This window comes from Hesperophylax consimilis, chromosome 15 (assembly GCF_061612785.1).
Source record: "Hesperophylax consimilis isolate HC1 chromosome 15, BYU_Hcon_1.0, whole genome shotgun sequence".
Classification (NCBI taxonomy): Eukaryota; Metazoa; Arthropoda; class Insecta; order Trichoptera; family Limnephilidae; genus Hesperophylax; species Hesperophylax consimilis.
Window position 1 is genome coordinate 11,241,932 of NC_142850.1, and position 24,157 is coordinate 11,266,088.

General features: G+C 34.2%; 2 protein-coding genes and 1 non-coding gene across 3 annotated transcripts in view; 2 read left to right on the forward strand and 1 right to left on the reverse strand.

Annotated features, from left to right (window-relative positions):
* LOC149417291 (atrial natriuretic peptide receptor 2-like) overlaps nt 1-24,157 on the forward strand; it is a 366,040-nt gene that overhangs the window by 168,486 nt on the left and 173,397 nt on the right. The gene's annotated exons all lie outside the window — the stretch shown is intronic.
* Nucleotides 4,837-4,910, forward strand: TRNAC-GCA (transfer RNA cysteine (anticodon GCA)). The gene has a single exon. It is a non-coding gene; the product is annotated as a tRNA-Cys (tRNA).
* LOC149417294 (protein D2-like) lies at nt 6,806-23,935 on the reverse strand. Its single transcript, XM_089639976.1, has 4 exons — nt 23,338-23,935; nt 22,879-22,971; nt 16,596-16,644; nt 6,806-7,120 (listed from the first exon to the last, which is right to left on the reverse strand). Exons 1-4 carry the CDS (start codon nt 23,599-23,601, stop codon nt 6,927-6,929), a joined length of 600 nt encoding a protein of 199 aa, XP_089496102.1. The 5' UTR covers nt 23,602-23,935; the 3' UTR covers nt 6,806-6,926.

The following is a 24,157-nucleotide window of genomic DNA, read 5'->3' on the forward strand; positions in this document are numbered from 1 at the left end:
AAAACTCACGTAAAATAAATAAAGTTTTAAAAATGCTTTTAAAAACTTTTTTTTTACTTATTTTTTTTCTTTCTAGATTTTATTCTACACGACTAAAAAAGCATTATAAATAGCAAGCATATTAAATATACCTACCGGTTTTGTACAGTACTCAACAAAATGTGGTCATGATCTTTATATAAGACACTTTCTATGAACACACTTGAAGAATCATGATTCTTTTCAAAATTTTAAAAGTTTTTTCTTTTCACTCCTCTGAAACTGGCATATCAATTAATGTTATGCCGCAAACATCTTCCTCCCTTCATGTGTCTAATGCATGCCGCACATAACGGAAAGAAAAGTTTCAACGAAGTTTTTAGCTGAATGACTCTTATTACATGAATAGGTATTGTGATGGACTCGCCCTGGGATAAATTTTTTTTATTGTTGATTTATTATGGTGGGAAAGAAATTTTCAGTTGGTCTCACGACATAGGAGATTACCAGATGTTGGACAACTGATTTTAAAACAAGTGTTTAGATTTATTAGGGTAGAGAAAAAAAAATAGGAACATGCACTGTATCGGCAGAGACCTCCGTGATGGTGGTTGATAATAGTAAGCCGAGCTAAAATGCTGGTGGGCCAACACGCCACTGGACTGGGAGTAGTCAAGTTTCATCCTTTGAACAAAGAGTTAGACATTTTACTGGAGGAGTAACAATTTATTGGTTTTGAAACGATTTAAAATTAATGTGACAGGTTTTAGGGCCATAATTGATGTGTTCCTTTAGTGCATTTCTGTCTTTTGAAAACAAAAAGCATTCACAATTCAAAAGAACATAAATTAGAAATCGCATATGGTGATTTGGGGGGTTGGTTTGGGGATGGGGAGTCTGGATTTGAAAGCGCGGGGAGACGGTCGAGACAGTTAGCGTTGAAGATCGGAAGGAGGAAGTCGATAGTCGTGGTTAGAAAAAGCGGTTCAAGACAGTCAGCGTTGAAGGTCGGAAGAAGCAAGTCGATAGTCGTGGTTAAGGAGCGCGGGCGGGTAGTCAGTTTTTGGGAGTCTGGATTTGAAAGTGCGGGGAGACGGTCGAGACAGTTAGCGTTGAAGATCGGAAGGAGGAAGTCGATAGTCGTGGTTAGAAAAAGCGGTTCAAGACAGTCAGCGTTGAAGGTCGGAAGAAGCAAGTCGATAGTCGTGGTTAAGGAGCGCGGGCGGGTAGTCAGTTTTTGGGAGTCTGGATTTGAAAGTGCGGGGAGACGGTCGAGACAGTTAGCGTTGAAGAACGGAAGAAGGAAGTCGATAGTCGGTGGTTAGAAAAAGCGGTTCAAGACAGTTAGCGTTGAAGAACGGAAGAAGAAAGTCGATAGTCGAGGGTGAAAAAGCGGTTCAAGAGAGTCAGGTTTTGAAAACGTTGAGAGGCGGGAAATAAAGTCAAGGGGGTCAGAGTTTCAAGGTCTGGGAGACGGTCAGGAATAATCAGGATCGGTCAGCGTTTTAAGATAGTCGAGTTAGTAAAAACTAGGAAGCGCGTCAACAAGAATTAATCGTCGGGACGCGAACACGGCTAAAATCATTTAGTGTAGAAGGTGCGGTTTTCTAACAGCATGAGTTTTTTCTGCATGTGACTGTGTTTGTTTTTTTTATAATTATTTGGATTGTTGACACTAAGATGTATCGGTAAGTCTATTATAATCTAATTATTAACACTTATTTCCTTAATGTAAACCAAATAATCCAATTGTATTTTGAAGTAAGGGTATTTAACTTGAGCACTATAGGTACCCGTTAGCGAAGGAGGCCATAAATTACGAGACCTGGCCATTAAAAAAGGGACGAAGAACGGTTACCCTGAAACCGCTTTAGATCATCCAACAATAGACATTGTTTATGAGCTAGACAATTTTTTTTCTGCAATTTAAAATGATTTAATAATTCACCAGTAATAATATTTAACGATTAGGTTATACGGAATTCATAAAATATATTTAATTAAATATAACTTATTCAAACATCACTCTTTTCATTCATTTTGAATCGGGATAACGCAGCGGGTTACAGCTAGCCACCGGGAGAATTCATCTGTCTGGCATTCCTATTCTATGAAGTGAGATTTTCATTTTTCATAAGTTTGGCGGGGACGGAGTGTACGAATTTTCCGTAGGCTGTCCTATCTTACCAAAGCGACAAAAACAAAGGGAACGAAATTTGTGATTGGCTTGCCTAATAGGGACTCTTGTGTTAGCAAAGTCGATAACCCTGGATACCGATATAACGTCTATTTTAGTATAGCAGCGCCGGCTTTTTCCCCTGCTATTGGTGTGGTTGAGTTATTCCCGTAAAAGCACCGGTTTCTGTCGAAGGTGTTGGCGGACCAGCCTTAGATAGTCACCCGGAATAGACCCCTGTTTCGAGTATTTTCAGCTGGTGAGAGGACGCTTTCACTGAGTTCAGATCGAAGGGAACGAAAATTGCTAATGGGCTTTCCTACTTGAGTTAGCTGGTAGACGAAGGAACGAAGCGGGTAATGGCTATGCTATTCTTGTCTGGCGTGTGGGGAGAATTTTCTCGCTGACAGAACGAAGGAATCGTGACGAATATGAAGTTGTTTCGGCGCTTTCTGACGTCCTTCCTGTCAAATTCAATAAGTACTTACCCCACTATAGGAGGAGAAGTCATCCAGAATTAGGTTGGAAATTGACTCCGACTGAAACCGTTTGAGCTGACGGAGATCGGATGATTTCAGATTCACGACCTGATGATTCCAGTATCCCTGATCCTTAGCGCCGGAAGTCGAGGATATCAATTTCTACCATTCTTTGATATTTGAAGCGAACGGAGGGTAACAAACGATAGAGCGAATGACCATGACTTTGAAGTGGGGTAAAATCTCCCGTCTAGGGAACATTCGTTATGTCGGATGGACGCCCTCATCCAAATTAAATATTGACATGACTATTTTGAGTGTGGACGAAAGACTTGAAGTATGTTCTGTATTGTACATATGATAAATATGTGTCATTACCTCTACTGGAACGAGAAGCTGTATAGACTGGAGCCAGGAGCTATTTGGAGTAGCGTGACTGCAGAGGCGAAGTCGAACAAACTGAAGCTGAATTCATCATTATTTTTACGAGCGTAAACCAGAGGGGTGTTCACGGGACTCCCGAACTCCTGACGTTGCTGATGCAAACCACTTCAGTATATGTTTATGTTTGAGGTTAGTAGAGTGGACTCCTAATTTTCGGCATGCTGGCGAAGCTCAACTCATCATCGATTTGGGGGAGGTTGACGCGACCTAAACCTCGCGCTACCCACGTGGCCCAAATGGTTCCTGACACCAGGCTATCATGCCACCGGACCAGAGCAGCTCCTTGTACCTAACGGTATAAGATGAATCTTCATCATTCATCATCAACATCAACATCAACAGCTACCACCAAGGGCCCACATTCCACCTTCATCACCCTCCGGCAGGAGGCAAAACATGTCATTATCTCATCTGTTGCTGAGCGATATTCAATTCATTTCTGGAGGTGTTGGGATTGGACCATCAACTTGGCTGCTCTCGAGCTGGTCACGTTGATGGATGGGATTTGGACGGAGACCAATCGAAAGCAACACATGTTTTGTCTCTAGCTATTCCCGAAAATACTTACTCATAGAAATAACTCACAAAACTAACAATCCATAGTCAAATCATTAACTTAGAATTTTGTGCATCTTGAATTGAATTGTCTATAGCGAATTTCATGTACTTGTAATTAATTGTCTCATTATATTAGCACATTATCAACTGCAGCAACCGGAAACGTTTGGGCGAGCAAACAAGGTAGGAAAAGGTAGTTAAAATCAGGGTAGTCGGTCATTGTCTTATTTTCAAACCATACAGAATGTAACACGCCTCATCTAAAAAGAACCAAAGTTACCACAACCAATTAAAAGGATCCTTCAATGAATTAATCCCTGTCGAAACAAAAAATTGACACAACGTGACATATTAATTCGTTAAGATTGAAGGGTTGATAAACCGCGAGAAGTTGCAAAAATAAAACGTAACAAAATATTAATCCGTTAACGAGAATAAGGGGAGACGGGAAAACATTACAGTATGACCATTATGATCACAAATAAACTTACATATTTATGGCAAATTTAATACGTTATACCCTTAATATAATACCTATTTTCAGAAAATCTACTTAGAAAGCGTCAAAACCCACAATGTTTTTTTTTTCTTTGCCTCATCAACTTTGAAAATTATTTGGACGAAATTTGTGATACCACAATTTAGAAGTTTATTCGTAAATAATGTTGCCTCAAGCCGGACAGCACTGCATCTACGTATTTGAGCAGCTCCCAACTATCAAGTAACTTGATTAATACTCGGAACACTGATGGAAAGGCCCGAAGACACTATTATAGTCACAATTGGTTACATACGTTTTATTTTGCCCTTTTGATTGCTTAATTTTTTATTTGCTTGCTGGTTTGATTTGCAACTTACTAAAAATAATCATTACTAATATTTATTCATTTATATTCCTAGGTACTTAACAATAATTATTAAAATGAATTATTTTTATAAGCAATAATTACTAGCCTGAAACACTCATCCACATTGAAAAATCTCCTGATAAAAGATACATGACGCCAACGGGACTTGAACCCGTGTCCTTTCGATTTCCGGTCGACAGCTCTGACCACTGAGCTATGGCGGCTTATCTCTTATCCGCGAAATAATTCAATATTTTCTAGTGTTTCATTCAACAATTACTGCTTATTGCATTTTTTTTTTTAAACTTTTTTTTCACCTGAAAACAACCAACTTTATTTTATATAAGAGATAGGCCGCCATAGCTCAGTGGTCAGACCTGTCGACCGCAAATCGAAAAGACACGGGTTCAAGTCCCGTTGGCGTCATGTATCCTATTATCAGGAGATTTTTCAATGTGGATGAGTGTTTCAGGCTAATAAAATTATTGCTTATAAAAATAATTGTTACCCTTTGTGCTATGCATAAAAAATCTTGTCTTAAACATTAGTTTACCAAAAATAATAATTATTAAAATGAACGTAATTTTTTTTTATTTCTTTATGATTTTTCTAATAATTTCATTGCTTTCTCAAATAAGATATTGGAAATAATTATGTGATTTTTCAACATTACTGTGGAAGAGCAATTTTCACTTAGTTTTTGGTCAAACAGGCAAAAAAGATTTACTATGTTAGAATTTGCTATATATTTCATTTAATTATATCCACTTGAGCGATGAGTGATCGGTTTCCGATTCAGCCTTTTGATTTAATTAACCTTTCCCTTACGGTGCTAAAAAAATCCGGTGCTGTGTAGTCAATACACATCTCAAAATAAGCGATTTAATATCGGAAAAATATGATTATTCATAGATAATCCATTATGTTTATCATATTTTATATCAAACGTTATAATAATTGTAACTTAATTGATGAAAACGTGAAAAACCCATCGGCAAATGCTAAAGAAACGTGTGAGGGGTCCACATCTAACGACGGTTCGCGGGCAACTGGCTAGCGGCTGGCGGCTGGTAGAAACACAGCTGTGCGGTCCTAGGTATCGATGGTCTAAATCAAAATACAACTGCAGACGTGTGGGTGTCTCATGTTCCCGCATAGTGAATCAAAGCGGGACATCAATAGCGTGTCATTTCTTCGCACACTCTTTGCGTATTAGTATCACACGGTTGATTGAATTGGTGAATTTGTTCCCGATTTTTAAAAAAAATCTCTGATTTTTAATTGAAATTGAAAACTATGTAAAATATTATTTTTTAATTCAGTGCATAAATGTATAACGGAAGAATATCTAAAATCTGAACCCAGAATTTATTATATTTATAGAGTTATTAAAGTTATTAGAAGAAATGTGTAGTAAATACACACCACAGATAAGCAAAGGTTAAAATCATTTCTCAAAATATTGTAGAAAAATTTTGCTAACTGCGGCTTAAAGCAAACAAATCCACCTAGATTTCACCGTCTATTTTTATATTTTCGGGTTCTATATATATTTGGCACATTATACATAGTAAGCAATGCTCTTGAGACATTAACACAAATCAAAGACTTAGGCATCACTTTTCAATCAAATCTTTCATTTGTTAACCAAATAACAGAAATCTCTAATAGGGGCTTAAAATTGTTGGGATTTATAACTAGGCTAACCAGAAATTTTTGCAATATAAAGTGTATTAAATTTTTATATTTTGCCTATGTGAGAAGTCAACTTGAGTACAATTCTCCTGTCTGGAACCCACATTATAATATACATGTACAAGCTGTTGAAATAACACAAAACAAATTCTTACGTTTTATAAATTTTAAAATGGGTATTCCAGCAATTATGTTGAACTACAATACTCTGTTAAATTATACGAATATGCTCAAATTGTCAGACAGAAGAATTTTCACAGACTTGGTATTTTTATATAAAATTCTAAATGATTTAGTTGATAGTCCGGTATCGCTAAAATTGATACTAGAAGTCAGTATTTATTTCAGTGAAGAAATTCTGGGACTAACTACCATATTTATTCCTCTTTGCCCAGAAAACTATTGAAGTCAACAATTATGCCGAGTCAGTGGACATCTTCTTTAATTTTTCTTTAAACAAATATAAATTGTTCTTAATGAAGCAATTCAGTTATGTACAATAAAAAAATATTTTTAATAATATTTATACGTAAAAGCCCCGAAAAAGGACGTTAATTACTAAATAAACACTCTAAGTGAAAAAAACAAGCTATAAAAAAAGGAAATATTTTTATTCGTATAGTAGGTACAAAAAAATGTATAAAGTAATTAAACTAGACTAGGGGGTTTGTTATAAAATGTTCCCTTTATATTTCAGTCATAAAAATAATAAATCATCGAAAAAAAAATTGTCTGATCCTTTTTTTTTCAAATATCAAACAAAGCCCGGAATTGAACTTCTCCTTTGGGTCCACAAAGGTGATTGTCCTTAGCCCACTGTACATAGTTGAACTTCATCCGTTTTGTTGCCTTTGATTCAAGAATTTCTTTTTCTTGCTCGTATACCAAAAACATATAACGATGGATTCCTGATGCTTTTGGCGGACTTGGTCCTAGGTATGCTGAAACAAAAGAAAAATCCATTAGTATTTTTGTATTTTTAATATGGTAACAATTTAACATTATCCAATATAAATGTTTCAATTCATCGTGATATGTTTTTCTCAACATTATCATCATTCATTTTTCTAATTATTGAAGACAATATTAGCGATTTCTAAACAAAAATCTGAAACAGAAAAATCAGAAAAGGATACGGTCACATCTTGGACTCGAACCCAGGACCCTTGTCTTTCCGGGACACCGCTCTACCACTGAGCTAATGGGACCCTATCCCCCTCGGTCACTTTTAACTGTATCATACTTCGAATAAGAACTACAAACATTGTCTTCATTTTTTCACCACACATTTTTATTGGCAACTATCTTTATGTATGATCGCAAGATTCAACCCGAACTAAATGCAATCTAGACAGCGTCTTTTTTTATTTTTTTTAGATAAACCTATCTTATTTTTTATTTTTAATGTGTAAAGACAAGGGTCCTGGGTTCGAGTCCTAGATGTGACCGTATCCTTTTCTGATTTTTCTGTTTCAGATTTTCGTTTGGAAATCGCTAATATTGTCTTCAATAATTAAATATTACAATTTAAGGTTTTACTCAATAAAGTTATTCCGAAAAATTAAATATTCATTCTTCTCATCAGCGGTGGCTCTAGCGGTTCAAAAGCAGATATTTTGAATAAATATGTGTTACTATTTTTTTTTTGTTTTGTTCAATATTTTACCTGAACCTTAAAATTGTTGCCTTATAATTTAGGGGAGTCAGTGTCTCGTTGACCTAATGAAGCAGCCGCCCCTACTCCCCACGCTTATTTCTCGGTCCGCTTTGCATCAAATAATCTAACTGTCCCTTTCTAATTAGTTTATTGCATTTTACATATACTGTACAAATTGCAAGTGTGTCCCACTAATGAATTTGGCAGCCACATCTGGATTGAAGCCCCTAAATACATAAAATACATCAAAAATGCTTGATTCTGTGCAGAAACTGGCTGTCCGTTTGGTAGATTACCTTATCTTAACCAGCAGATTCCAATGCAATGATCACACAACATTAGTCTTTTTATGATCCGTGTTCACTCCTTTCTCTACTCAAAAAGACCCTCCACACAGCATCCCTAGAGATGACGTAGGCCCTGAGAAAATTATTTTCCTTAAGGCCTTCCGTGTGTCATTCATGGTTTTACCAAACACTACTCAGGAATTTAATTTCTGCCCCACTCCGTATTTATGTATTTAAGCCAGTATGTCAATATCACTGGGCAGTGGCGGAAATTAAACTTGCAATATTCCGATTCATTTGCAAATAATGTGTAGATACTGTAGACCACCACGATTCTAAAGCTAATAAACATTGCAATATACGGATAAATACTGTGCATAAGCGTGCATACCAATTACTTTTATCTGTTTCAATAATTTCTAATGCATTTTTTATTGCGGTTCGGCAATATGAACCAGTTTTAATGGACGCTAACGTAAATCTTTTGTTCTTGTCACTTTGAGTGAAGTTGAGCAAATAGACAAATATTATCAAAGAGTGCACAGAATAAAGATAACCTCATCTTGATATAAATCTTAACTAACTTATTAATAGTTAACCTAACCTAACCAAACCAGATTGTTATAAATTATTCATTAAGATCCAATAGTTGTTATAAAATGTTTGGTTTTCATTGTGATTAAGGCCTTGAATATAACAAAGGTTTTATTATTTTTATAAGCAATAATTGTTCGCCTGAAACACTCATCCACATTGAAATTTTTTTATCAGGAGATTTTTTCAATGTGGATGAGTGTTTCAGGCGAACAATTATTGCTTATAAAAATAATTGTTATCCTTTGTGCTATGCATAAATAAAATCTTGTCTTTAAAAACATTAATTTATCAAAAAAATAATAATTAAAGGTTTTATTGTTAGGGTTCTTTTTTGTTATATCAAACGATTATACTTGTAACGTTTAAATCAATAAAATTCGTTTTTGAAATATATATATATATATATATATTCAAGTTGAGGTGTACCCGGCGTTGTCCGAATTTTGTTTATTTTCTAAAAATATAATATGCATGTATTAAATATAAAAAAAATTCGGAAATTTTTTTGTAAATGATAGCGTAAATCCTATGAAAATCAGTTGCGTAGTTAAGAAGAACTGAGCGTACAAATAGGCAGACGCGGATAACGACTGCATTTTAGCCTAATACAGATACTTAGCATAAATTTGATAAGTTATCTTCAATTTTTCTATAAAAGTGACAATTTATAAAATTATGACATAAGGAGAAAGACGCATTCTACTTTTCATGACCGGTTAGTGGCTGAGTTAGTATCGCTTCTGGTTCCCGCCCAGGCATCATGAGTACAATTCCTTGACTTGCTAAGACAAAGGCCACATTTTTCTTTAACCTTGAAGGAAGTAGGAGATTTTCAAATACTGTTAGGTTATTCATTATTTATAACAGGGGAATGTTAAATGAAGCGGAATGAATAGGTTAAAATTATAATAAATGTTGCACCAGTGTAGTAAAGTTTTTTTTCTCTGCCATACATATAAACATCAATTCGACGGATTGTTTTAACATAATTTCAAAAACACACAAAAATATTGACTTAATATCGGAGGATATTATAAATATGCTTGTGCATACAAACCAAAATATAAAAAAAAAAAATTTTTTTTTATTACGATCTTCAAAAAGTCCAATGAATCTCAATAGTCTGATATTTTAATTTCTGGTAAATTGCAAAAAACAGTTAATTAAATATCATATATAATATATTAAATTAATTATATTTCATTTCTAGCATGGAAGATTCTCGTACACACTATTACTTTGTTGAGGTACCCATTTAAATAGAAGAAATTAATGTTTCTGCAAACAATTTTGTTCTTCTCAAACATCCACTTTCTAACCGTTATATCATTACCACCCTATTTTCCCTCAAAATAACCTCACTAATTGGGGTGCCATACATAGTTTCATTTCATATTGTAATTCTTGCGTGGTATTTTAATTTTAGAAAAAGCTTTTAACTAAACACACTTTGGGAATTATGTACTCTCCGCTATTAAAACGCTATTATTATTGTTGTTAGGATTTTGAAATCTGAAAATGAAATTCACTAACCCTCCGCACGCCTGGTAGGGTCTGACAGACCAAGCGCATTTTAAAATAACTGTAACTATTGTGCGCAAATGTTATGTTTTGTAGTCATCTCATGTAACCTACCAGGCATGCAAAATACTTATTTTGTAAGTACCTATAATTTTATGGTTTATTTTATTTAAACAGTTTTGTATTCACAATTTCATTGGGACTAACCGCAGAGGATATTGAAGTATTATTATTTAAATAAAACCATAATTCTGAATTAATTTTTATGTTTGATTCGCTTACATTCCGATACTAATTTATTTTAATATTAACATTTCGTGATGATTATTATCATCCACTTCCTTGATATAAAACATAGGTGTACAATATCCTGACATAAAATTTTGCAAGACAAAGTATGTATCATATCACTCTTGCAGTACTAATATTTTAGTAGAGCACTCAATTTTCTTCTGCGAAAAATTCTAGGGAGGGTTATTTGCAAATATTATTTTTCAAGTTTTTTTTTTTTTTAACATTATTTCTGGCTTTCACCCTTCAAGGGTGTTCTTGGCCATCATTTAAAATTATTGAGAAATGAAAGGTGAATTTGAATATTAATTTTATTTAAATGGGCAAATTTCAAAATTATAATGAAAATTGGAGTCGAGTTCAGACTTAGAAGAGATGAGATGTTGAATGGAGGGGAGGCAATTTTAGATAAGGCTTGATAGAAGAGAGGATATTTGTTTAGAGAGGGACAACCAAAAAATATGTGATCTAAAGTTCCCACTTCTAGACCACAGAATGTACAATCTGGGGAGTGAACAACGTGAATTTTAAAAAGACGGGAAGGAACGGAACAATGTCCGATCCTCATTCGAATGAGTGAAGAAATTATTTTTTTGGAAAAATGAGGGAATTGCTGAAACCACGGTTTTGATGGAATAGTTCTTTGTATTGAGGCATAGCAGGCTCCCTTGGATTGACTAGCAATGTGCCAATACTCTGCCCAAACATTGCGGGATCTATCTTTGATGATGGAAAAAATGTCAGATAGGGGAATGTGGTTTACGAGGGTAACAACAGGGTTGGACGCTCCTTGTTTTGCCAAGGCATCCGCAATATCATTACCCATGATACCAACATGTCCAGGAATCCAAATCAGAGTTATAGTTTTACCAGAGCTTTGAATGGAGGCTATCATCTCTCGAATAAGGCATACAAAGTGATCATCAGGATGAAGAAGAGGACTGGATTTAAGTTTTTGGAGGGAACTGAGAGAGTCAGAGAGAACGAAGGAATGTTCGAAATTATTTTTGATTATATATTTGAGAGATTCTATTATTGCAATGCACTTGGCTGAAAATATTGAAAATTGATTTGAAATTGAATGAAATATTCTGTCATTAGAATTATTGTGGTAAACGTTAATACCTATACCACAGTTAGGAGAGTCGGGAGATTTGGATCCATCAGTAAATAAAAGAGAAAAGTTGGGCCATTTAGATGAAATAATGTCATTGAAAATATTATTGACAGTTCGGGCCGGGAGATTGGAATGACTTTTTAGGATTCCGATCCCTTCAAATATTGTTGGGGATAGGGTGAAGTGACTATATTTTAATTTGTTTAAGGGAAGTAGATCATTTTGGATGATGTGAAGCTCTGAGAGAGGCTTAAAATTTTTACAGATGTCAGGAAGAGGTTTAGTTGAAGCTCTGATTGTAGATGAATGGGTTGAGTCAATGAACAACGAGACGCTGGGGATAACCTGATGACATTTAGAATTTAAACATTTAAGAACAAATTTGTCAGCAAATAGTTGACGCCTTAAATAAAGAGGAGGATCAGAACATTCTACTTGAAGGGAATTGATGGGTGACGATTGCATCGCTCCAGTTATAATTCGCAAAGATTTAGATTGAATTTTGTCTAATTTATCAAGTACATTTTTTGAGGCAGTACTAAAAAGTGGGCAGGCATAATCGAGATGGCTTCGAATAAGTGCGTTGTAAAGCAACTTAATGCAAGTAGGGTGAGCTCCCCACCAAACGCCAGATAAGGATCTGATGATATTTAAATTTTTTTCGCATTTAGTAACTAAATTATTTATATGGGAAGACCATTTAAGTTTCCTATCAAATGTTACTCCCAAAAATTTTACTTCAGAAGCGTTGGGGATTGGAGAATTTTTAAATAAAATTTGAACGGGGGGGTTTTTATGGCGGTTTGAGAAGGTGACACACTGAGTCTTTTGGATTGAAAGTTCAAAACCATTTAAGGTGAGCCATGTGCAAAGGGCATTCATGGCTTCGTTAAGATATTTGACGGCGAGAGGGATGATTTTGGATGATAAGAAGAAAGCTATGTCATCTGCGAACTCAATAACTTTTACTTGTGGGGGAATAGTGACATGCATATCATATGTGTATATATTATACAGTAAGGGGGACAATACATCGCCTTGTGGTAAACCCTTCCAAACAGACCTACTTTGAGGAGAAATATCTGGAAGTTCAATGAAATTTTTTCTATCTAGAAATAGATTAATAATAGATTGGACAAACATGGGTAGAAGGCCAAGGCCTAGAAGTTTTTTTTTCAGGATTGGGATGGAAACATTGTCAAAGGCGCCTTCTATATCTATAAAGACGGCAAGACAAACTTCCTGTTTAGAAATTGATAAATTAATATCAGTGCTGATGATGGCAAGGTTATCTTGAGTGGATTTTTTTTCCTAAATCCAAATTGAGATGGAGAGAGAAGCTGTTTACTCTCGACAAAAAATTCTAATCGGTTTTTAATTAATTTTTCATAAAGTTTACTGAGGGTGGATGAAAGAGCGATCGGCCTGTAGTTGGATCCAGAATTTGGTGATTTGTTTGTTTTTAAAATAGGGATGATTATTTGACAACTCCAGACATCAGGCATTATACCAGTCTGGAAGATTTTGTTTAAGATGCTTAAGAAGTGGTTTAGAACATTATCATTACTATTTTTGATTATGCTGTAAGGTATACCATCTCTGCCTGGAGATGAGTCCTTGACTATTGATAAACAATTTTTTAGCTCAATTAAGGTGAATGGAGAGTCTAGTCAATGATGAGACATAGGAGTATTATAGATAGGCGTTATTTCATCTAAGTTAGGTACAGAAGGGGGGGCAATTTTGTCCAAGAATTCATCTATCCATTTAGAATGAGACGCTCGAGGAGATGGTGAACTGAAGGAGGATCGAAATCTTCGGATCATAGACCAAACTTCCGAAATTGGAGTGTTCAGAGATACTGAACTGCAGAAGTTGTACCACCCAGATCTTTTTTTTGACCTCAATACCCTTTTGGCATTGGATTTAGCGTTTTTGTATATAAGATAGTTCTCCATAGTCATATTGTAACGATAGGAAAGAGATTTAACTTTCCGAATTCTTACTACTTTGGAACATTCCTCATCCCACCAGGGAGTTGGAGGGAGTTTTTTTAAAAGAGATTTAGTTTTAGGGGGAGGATTTGATTTATTTATTGCAGTTATGAGCATTGATTTGAAGTTATTATAGTCATCTTTGACGGAAAATATATTGGTTTCGGGTAAACTTAGTAGGAACTTGTCCATATGAGAGTTAAATTCATCGCATTTGGTGTGTTTCGTTTTAATCTTTGTCGAAATATGAGACTTGTCCGATTGGAAAGAAGTTTGATAAGTAATGGTGATCGGGAAATGATCACTGGAGCAAGGGTCGGGGGACACCACCCAAGAAGAGAGAGAACCCAGACTAGTAGAACATATCGAGAGATCCACTGCCCTGGGGTTTGTTCTGGGGCGAGAGATCCTAGTAGGAGATCCGTCATTCAAAAGGAAAAGGTTGGATTGATCTAGGAAATCCATCACACTTCGACCATCTCGGTCGGAGAAAGCAGAACCCCAGACGAGGGAATGGGCATTAAAATCGCCTAATATAAAGAAAGGAGGGCTTAGTTGACTTACAATTTGCAACCAAATTTGTTTTTTGAAGTGGGCTGTTGGGGGAAGATAGACTGAAATAAAGGATGTGTCCTTTATTTTAGCTGCAATCATTTGGGAGTCAGCATTGGGGGGTTTGATATTATTTATTGGGGAAAATGATATGGATTTCTTAATAAAAAGGGCAGCACCGCCGCCCGAACCTTCCGGGCGGTCGTCGCGGAGACAGGAATACCCTCCCACATTAAAGTGGGTGGATGGAGTAAACCAAGTCTCCGAGATAGCAGCCAAAGAAATAAAGTTGGAATTCAATAGGTTAAGGAGATCAGATTTGTTAGAAATAGCACTTCGGCTATTCCACTGAAGTATTTTGAAATCTTGAAGAGTCATTTTGAATAAATGATTTTAATGTTGAAATAATAGTAGCAGCGTTGGACGGTAGATTAGTTTGAGAAGAAATAAGGTCAATTAGAAGCATAATGAGAGTTTGGATAAATGAAGAATTGTCTTGGGAGAGTTTTTCAAAAAGTTTTAGAGAGTTCATTGAGGACGGATTATAATTATTTGCACACCCATTTGTGGCATTTGAAAGAGGTGAACCATTGGGATTTAAGAGCAGTGAGTTGTGTTTCACACAGAATTTCTTCGATGGACAGATCGGTCGAGATACCTCTGACCAGGCCCATGCGAGTGACATTGAAAGTAGGGATATATGCCTTGAACTTTGAATTAGATGAAATGAAGATATTTTTGATGAAACTGTTGGCAGCTGACCCTGAGAGGAATTCCTCGGCTTTTACACCTACAGGCTTGATTGAAAGGTTCTTGCTATTTGATAGGAATTTGCCAAATTCAAGAGGGTGGATGGTTTTTCCTTGCTCAGTTTTTTGGGCGTATACTATGAATGGGCCACGGGAATGAGGAGAATAAAAGTTTGTTGGAGGAAGTTGAGAAAGTGCTGGTGGGGATTGTGAAGTTGGAGGAGAGTCAAGTTTTATTGGGGAAGAAGGAGTAAATTTCCTTTTTTTGGTAGAAGTCAAAATGACAGAATCATTGTCAGAAATTTCTCCATTTTCCCCGTCTGGGGGGTCTGGAGAGGGATCTGGGGGCTTTGTAGGGGGTCCAGGAGGGAAATCTTCCTCCATTATTCACAACAGTAAACAACTACAATAATAGTATGGAAAATGACAGAAGTAAAAAAAGGTTATAAATATCTGGAAATCAGCACCGAAAAGTGACTCCTGGAAGATCAGGAGGGAGAAGAAACCTCAAGGCACAACACACTACACTTTTTTTTTGCCAGAAAACAAAAAAAAATCTATTTTTAAAGTTAAATATTGAAAAATTGTTCACCTACAACAAACAAAACGTCATTTTGTTAATGATATTATTATATTTTATGTTTTACGCAACCAAAAAAAAGGGTTTGTTTTTGGGTTGAAAAATGAGTTATGTATTTATTGTTTAAAAAATAAATCTTAAAACGAAAGAAAAAGAAAAAAAACTTAAATGAATACAAATATTAAAAAAAACGATTAAGTATTGCCGGCTCCTACAGACCCTACTAGGTCTAAAGAGTAGTAAAATTTCACCGGGTATGTGGTGGGTTAAATATAAAATATCATGTAGACAGCCATACAACTCTAGCTTTTCTTCTTTCTTTTGCATGCGTCGTCTCGTACATATTTTGTATTCTTTTCATGACTCGACCCATGTATTTGATTGATTTAATCACATGTGATAACTTCCTCGAGCGTCACTGACTTCCTTTATCAATTACTTTCACTTAATATATTATTGCCGTTGCGCTCCTTCCTTTGTCCCTCCACTCTACCTGACCAAACCATCTAATCGTCCTTCGTTCTACTTATATTCATTCATTGCATTCTTTACGGATCTCCACGATATTATTTAAAATAGATTACATAATTTTTTGATTTGAATCATTAAAAATGTATAAACGATGTTGCAAGCTTTTTCTGGGCATATTTTGAGTAAAAATGTAGATGTCATTTGGCTGTCCAAAGATATTTTTTTCAATTAAAAAAAAAATCTATCACCCGTCGCCGCTGATCACACTGCTACTACACGTCGCAACGGATCACGTGTTACACGATATACGCTCTGCATCTGCAGGGTGCTGCTAGTAAGAGACGAAGTGTCATGCGCTAGGTTTAACCCACTGTGTTATTAAAAAAATTGTTTTGTTTATAAATGCATTTTTTTTATCGGATAGAAAAATTACATCTACGTTTTTACTCAGAAATCGTTGGTCTTTCGGGGATGTGTTGATGTACCTCGTATAGATATTTTTCAAAGCAACAGTTGTTATAAAATACTATTTTTATCTTATTAGTATTATTACTAAGTATACAAGTTACATCCGGAACAATACGGATTTTATTTACTTACGCTGAATCCCGGTCCCAGTGCAGGCACATCCTTTTTTAAGGTCAGATCCCTGGAAAAATAAAAATATGAGAAGGGAAGTAAACATGGACCTTAGGGGATTATTTGAATAGTTCAGTTGAAAGGTCAGCTTTGAAGGGTAAGGGACTCATTTATTTCAAAGTAAATGAATTCTAAAATACCCTTTTATTAAAGGTCCTTTTCTATATTTACCCGAATCCGTATTCTTTTTTATAGGATTCAAAAAACTCTCCGGATCCACCTAGTTACAGCACTATTTTTTTCTTATTGATCAATTTTATGTCTCCTTATAGAGACAATGAAAAATTCAATCTACTTTAGTTCACAATGTTGAAAGGTTATTAAAAGATACGTTTACCTATAAATAAGTTTGCAAGAAAAATTTTATAACACCATAGCTCACCGTTTGAGGGTTCTATGGTGAATCAAACAAACGTAAAAGTACCAACTAAGATTATGTTGCGAGCTGAAAATTATATCTTGAAATACTCTTAGAAGTTCTGGACAGAAAACAACGGTGCACTCTGTGCCGGAGTTCACTGATCGAGAGATTTTGAAGCTTAAGATTACATACAGATCTTTTTAAATATATGTATTGATTATATGAGGGTCGTGAATAATTTAAAAAATTCCAATAAAAACACAAATATAGTATTGGTTTCATAAAAACATAAAGTATGAGAAAACAAAGTACGGAACTGGCTAATTAATCATGGCTTAACTAAAATTTGAAACCCTTCCCTTTGAAACTTATTATTTTATTGGAAAGAAATTATCATGAAAAACTTTTTTTAACAAACAAATTTTACGATCATGGAAATTTCAAATTAAAAACATAATTTGCTTCTGGTTTTGTTGTCGATGTATGGCTGCAGGCAATGTGTTTTTTAATCAGAGTACAGAAACGTAAATTTGATTCAGCGTAGGAAGGTTGTACCTATTTATAGATGATAATTAAAACAGGATTTAAGGCAATTCAAATTAATTTTTTGCTTTCAATTACTTTAACTCGTTTCTTTGACATTATACACCACACGAGTACCTCCATAGCCTAATGGGTGACTGCAACGTAATAATATGTAATTATTATGATAATGCAGGTATTATGTATTGCTGTGCATTGTTATTTTGTGTTTGTATGTATATTGTATAATTTTTAATCACAACGATAATAGAATACCTTTGTTAATATTATGCAAAAAGAATTAAATAAGATCATTTTTTGAGTATAAGCATTTTAAAATAAGAACGTAATATCCTAAGAACATTTGCAAAATAAAAACTTTTTAATATACCTTCTCATAACTAAAAAAAACATATAAATATTCATTAGTATTACGTGGGTCGAAGGCTCCAGGGATATGTAAATATGAAACATTTAATGTTCTTTTACCACTCAAAAAAAAATTTCAGCAATTGATCTATTGTCAGAAATACAATGTACAGGGGGTTAAGGGACCAGTGATTCTTGACATTATTTGCAGTAAAAATAAAATTAAATGAAATTTCCGACTTTTATTTTCGACTTACTTACTTGAGGGCTTGGGCGGTTACCCGTCTCAATGATCAGTGACCACATATGAAAGAAAAAAATGTTCTGTTAAAAAAAACAATTTCATTTCAAGAGTCACCGAAGACAAAAAATTAATAACATGTTTACTCCAAAGAATGTCAGAAATCACTTGTTAAAGTACGTCCCTTAACATTCTGTATATACACTGTACATGTACATACCTGAAAACTTCATCTCTGGTTGTGTCAACGAATTGTTTCAGATACCATTCAGACAAACACATGTTCTAGCACATCATGATAAAAGGAATAATACTGTTGAATGAAACTTCCAAAACATTGAAACATATTTTTTAACTTTTTTTATATACCTAACGTCCGAAATGTTTACTAGGATAAAATAAGAAATATTGTTTTATAAATTAATTGGTTTTAGACGGTCGCCGTTTTACTGATTCAGTAAAGATTCCCTTTTCAAATGTAAAATCGTCGTGTTTATCAATTAATTAAGTAAGTATTTAAATACTAACTTACAAATCTTATGATTACAGAAGAAAATTTAGCTTTGATTTAGTAAGCAAATATTAGAAACATGATTTTTTGTACGCAAGGTCTACTGTTCATACAACTACTAGCGTATATTTTTGCAACCTTTTATTAGTCTTGGCTGTCTTGAGTATTGCCGATATGGTACCTTTGTCCCTCAGTTTCTTGTGAAACTAAATGCTTTCAATCCCAGGGATGCGCTGTAATTACCTCCACAGCCACCTAAGTTTTTTGAAATCACTCCTTCGTCCTGCAGGATTTATTTATTGGAGCCTCGGTGGTATTTACATTACGACCATTGAAAAAATGCTTCGAGCTCTGCCTAACCAAGCTTATACAATTATTTATCAGTTTTGTAATTGGCTTTCTAAAATATTTGGTTTAGTCTTTGGCTGGTGTTTGGTTTTCAGCCGCAGTTCAGAAATTAATAGATAATTTAAATTGGTCCTTCTCGCGAAGAGTTTTGAGTTAAAAATTTTTTTAAACTAAAGTACTATTTATGTTATTGCCGTTTTGTAGAAAAAAAAATAAAGAGAAACTGTAATTTACATCAAATGAAATAATATAAACAAACTCTCATTATTTCTTAGAATATTTATTACAAACAAAGTATTACCATTGTTCCGGATCGTTAAACTTGAATGAATATTCTTTAACGTAGTTGTTTTAACTTCGTTTTCTAAACGCATAAGTAAAATGTCTTGGTAGAATTTGATTTCCTCATTTTAATGCACGAGTTAGTAAGCTGTCGTCATTAGCAAAAAAGCAGCTGGAAATTTTCAATAGTCACATTCAGTTGTAGATACCTTTCATGTCTATCAACCCATTGTAATATAAAAAATTATCAGAATGTGACCATTGAAATTTTCCAACTACTTTTTTGCTTATGACGGCAGTATACAAAGGCGGCTATAATGACTATAAAAAGTAACGTACTTAATGGTATTTTATAGTCATTCGGTACAACGGGATTGCTGTAACATTGTCGGCCGGTTAAGTCATAATAAAATAATAATGAACGAATGGCATATGCGAGAGAAAGTTGTCTAAATCCGTTTCAAGTTTTTATGATTATTCGGACTGGCTCTAGTCAGCTGACATTATAGCGCTAGCTTTACGACAAAGGTGTAGCAGCTGGTCTATAAACAATGCAGGGGTTTTAAGTGAAGGTGCCAGATAACAAAAACCAAGGGCCCGAAAATGAGCTCCGCAAATTTATCAAGTATAACATCATGTTTTTATATCATAATTTAACCCGCAAAAAGGAGAACTTTGCATTTTAGGCCCGTGGGTTTGTTCAGGTCATTAAAATTAAGTATGTGAACACACACTGTTTGGTAAACACCAAACATATTTGGGTCGTTTTAGTGGTGATTTTGTTCCGGAAGAAGGAATTAAGTAAAAGTGGAGAAAATATATACTGATTTTTATAAATAAATTGTGCGTATTTTTTTTGTTAAATATTTTGATATACGAATTGCTTTTATCTCAAAACACGTATAAAATGTTTTTTTTAATCACTAAGCCTTACAGAGACAAGATATTTATTTAGTCGTTTTCTCTTTATTACAGTTATGATCCGATATATTACTTTGAGATTAATTTTAAGTTAATTTAAGTGTGAAAAGGCCAAAGGGGCAATTTTACACTATTTTGTGACAGACGTAAAGATAATTACTGAACCGTCTCTAAGTGACATTGAAAATGTCGATGGTTAATGCAAAATTGTTTAGCAGCTTAGTTGCATAAAAAAGTGCTTGGGATCTCCCTCGAGTAAAGTTGTTAGGGACCTGTTAAGTTAACCGATTTCAACATATTAAGGTGGATAAAGTATAGTTCTAGAGGCGTTTTACCCCATTTGCTGTTGCTTTGTTCCTTTCCCATGTTTGAGGCTCGGTTCTCGTTTCGATTCGAAAATGTATTCGTAAATCTTAATCATTACTGTAAACACCACAACACCTAAGTACAGTGGTCCCCGACCCCTGGTCCGCGGACCGGTACCGGTCCGTGAAGCAAATGTTACCGGCCCGCGAAAAAAACTTATTCTGTTGAAAACATCTTTACGCTAAGTAACCACCGACACAATACCGTTGAACACAGTTCAATAAAAAATATTAAGAACGTTCTAGAATATTAACATTTAATTTAACCAACCTCAGCGGGCCGCGGTAAATTTTTCAGACGTCGACCGGTCCGCGGCTACAAAAAGGTTGGAGACCATTGCCTCTATACACTGGTGTTTACTCTAGTGTAAACTAAACTAAACTAAAAAAATTAAGCGTTGCCTCCACATGGCAGCAGCCTGCTTGTATGCAGGATTTACCTATTTTTTTCATAATTTTATTCGTCATTTTATGTCATTCCCCTTAATTTTTAACATTTCGTTACCGTAAAATGTATTTTAATTTTACTCTCTTAAAACTCCTTACACACCTCCCATATTTCATAATGTTTTTTTGATTTTAAATCATATTTTTCTCATAATATATTAAAATTACCATATTGTTGAAAATAACCAGATGTCATAAACAATATTTTTTAAAACGTTATTTAACGATGGAAAGAATTTTGCCGAATCATCTGATGATTTTCAAAATTTCTCTCATTCAATATTGTTTATCACTTAAATTCCCCCACAAAATGAAAAATTGAAAACCTCTAAATACATTTTGAGAACTTATCTAGCTATTCCCATTGAGTTATAAATACATAGAGTCTATGTTCCTTACAATATCCCTGTTAAATATTATTCCCGCGCGGGAAGTGAGGAAGCGGGGTGTGGCGGCTATCGATGACGCCCGAATCCTTCCGACGAAAGGTATATCACATCAGACAATGATCCGATATGCGTGGCCCATACTCGAACCCCAAAGCTGACTCTATCTAAAATACCTAATTGGCTATTCAAGCCATCAATTAAATAAATTCGGTAAAACAACGTAGGCATTAATGTAAATTTACATAATACTGAACAACCATTATTGATTTATTTTGTTTAGCATTTATTTTATGACGCATGCCAACCGTTTCGCTTTCCAAGAGCATGCATCAAGATGGGCTTTGAAAAATTATTTGTTTTATTAGAGTAGTTTTCAATCTTACCCCAACTTACTACTTACTTGCATTTATTGCAATGCCTTACCTTTATATAATAAATGGAAAAAAATAATTGGATCTTACGATTAAACAAATTGTAATTTTATTTTGAATAAAATCAGTATATTCTAAAAGATTGATCTCTTGCAATTTGATCTAAAAGTTAGTAAATCCTTTGAAACTTCTCTCATAATATTAAAAATGAAATCCTAGAAATGTTTTCTTTGAAGCAATTAAATCTTGACTTAATAAAAAATTTAATCAAAAACCAATTGAGGCTCTATGAAAGTGGAATCCTTAATTATTTTTTTCTCTGAAACCAAACGTACATAGTTTTTTTTCAGATTTGATTATGAATATGGGTTATCACGATGACTTACAATAAAAACAATACTAAATGGTTATTATTAATTGAACTTAAGCAAATGCTTTTTAAAAATCTGGGAAGAAACACGATTGTCAATTTTCTTAAAAATGTTTTTTTGTTTATGTTTGTTTTCTAAATTTAATAATAATTTTATTGAATATGCAAAAATAAAACATAAAAAAACACTGTATAGTGGTGTATATGTCAACATCATCTACAATAACGTTTGTAATCGGTTTATCTAATGTGTAAAGGAGTAAAAACTCTTGGAAGGTGGGGTCTGGTGTCGCAAGGATTGAGCAATTTTTTTCTTTCATTTTGTTTTTAAATTAACATGAATTTATCTTAAGCACACCACATCATTTTTATCAAGAGCTGTTAAATATCCATTCAAAATAGACACACGCATGGTTCTATGTATTTGAGATATTTTTTTAATTAATACGTTTTAATGCACGGGGACGCCGGGTAGTAAATATCGGTGACTAGTAATTAAAAAAATCATGTATTTCAAATTATTTTTTTTTATAAATTATCTTTAAATTTTACGAATAATGTAAAACTATAAAATATGAATTTGTGAATTATGCCTACATGAAACGATACTTGCTAGCAATGTCAAAATGACAACTTCGTAGGATGTTGTTATAATTTTGAAAAATGTAGGCACTTGTAACCTACATTTTATCAAACAGTGTAGATACCTATTTTAAAAATTAACTTCAGTTTATGGCATAGGCTTACCTTTATGTTTGATTTAAGTCCATGAAGGAAAGCGATTCCAGGAAGGTGATCCTTGACGTCTGGGTCCACAACAATGAGTGTGTAAAATTTCCCCTGAAACACACAAAAATTTAGTATCCTCGGTTCCTTAAAAACAGTAAATTATGAAAAAATTATGATATGCAATGTATATAATACATGCTTTTGAAAAAAGTCTGTACTCCCATTAAATATATTATGTTAGCTATCAATTTCGTTTTACGATTCAATATCAATTTTATACAATGTTAAAAAAAAATATCTTAAAATGAAAATGAAAATTTTCCACCGAAATGATTTATAAATTCAGCAACATTTCGTACACAAAATACACATAAACTCTTTCTTCAAGTTCTATTCAAGTGTCGCATTGAATAATATGTATCGTATTCCTGAAGATAAAAGAACTATAAAAAATTAAAAGCTTTTACAAAAACTCACATCTTCAGCGGAAGGTAAATTTATTTCGGGCTCTTTTTCAAACACTTTTTTCGGCAGCAGGACGTCGCAGTTAGTAGCATTCACAACAGTGCCTCCTCGGGATTTAATGGACAACCCTTTGAAAGACGAGCATCCTTCTAGAATCTTTTCAGCTTCTGAGGATTTGCAATTCTCCACAATCGCCTTACCACTCACAAAGTTACTTTTACCGAGCAAGCAAAAAAACAAACATAAAATCACAAGTATTTTCTGTACTGCAAACATTTTTCTTCCTTTGACAATATTCCGGAACAAAAAAAATTAAACTGTACAAACTTTAAAAGAATAATTTGAATTGCATTTATTTTATTTAGTACAGACTTTAACACAAATCTCAGAAGAGATTTGTGTTACAGCACGCTACACGCTCTTGATTTTTCAACAGACTAAATGACAGTCGTGCAACAGCTGTCGACTCCAGTGTCTGAGGCTAACGTTACAAAATAATGATTTCAATTATTGCGACATGGTTTAGTACCGTATTTATATGGTGATATAACGAACGGTTATCAAGGCAGAGGCTGGAAACCTTTTATTCTTTTTTTAAGATACATAACGAAAACAATAAGTGCCCTACTGATAAACGCTCCTAACTCTACACAACTGATAACCATTCATTTATTGTAATAGCGGTTTGAGTGAATATATTGAAAACAAAAAAAACCAAATGTTATACCAGTAGCAACAAGGCACGCCATCTAAATTCTGCTTCGTTGATGTTAAATTTATCAATATCCTAAGGGATTGTATTTAATAAGATAGCTCACCGCGCCAACGACTA

Excerpts from the sequence above, each read along its gene's own strand:
- LOC149417294 (XM_089639976.1), bottom strand. The coding sequence starts at position 23,601 with ATGTTTGCAGTACAGAAAATACTTGTGATTTTATGTTTGTTTTTTTGC. Across the intron at positions 22,972-23,337 it reads ATTTACCTTCCGCTGAAGAT|GGGAAATTTTACACACTCAT; the intron begins GTGAGTTTTTGT and ends TGTGTGTTTCAG. Across the intron at positions 7,121-16,595 it reads CACTGGGACCGGGATTCAGC|CATACCTAGGACCAAGTCCG; the intron begins GTAAGTAAATAA and ends CTTTTGTTTCAG.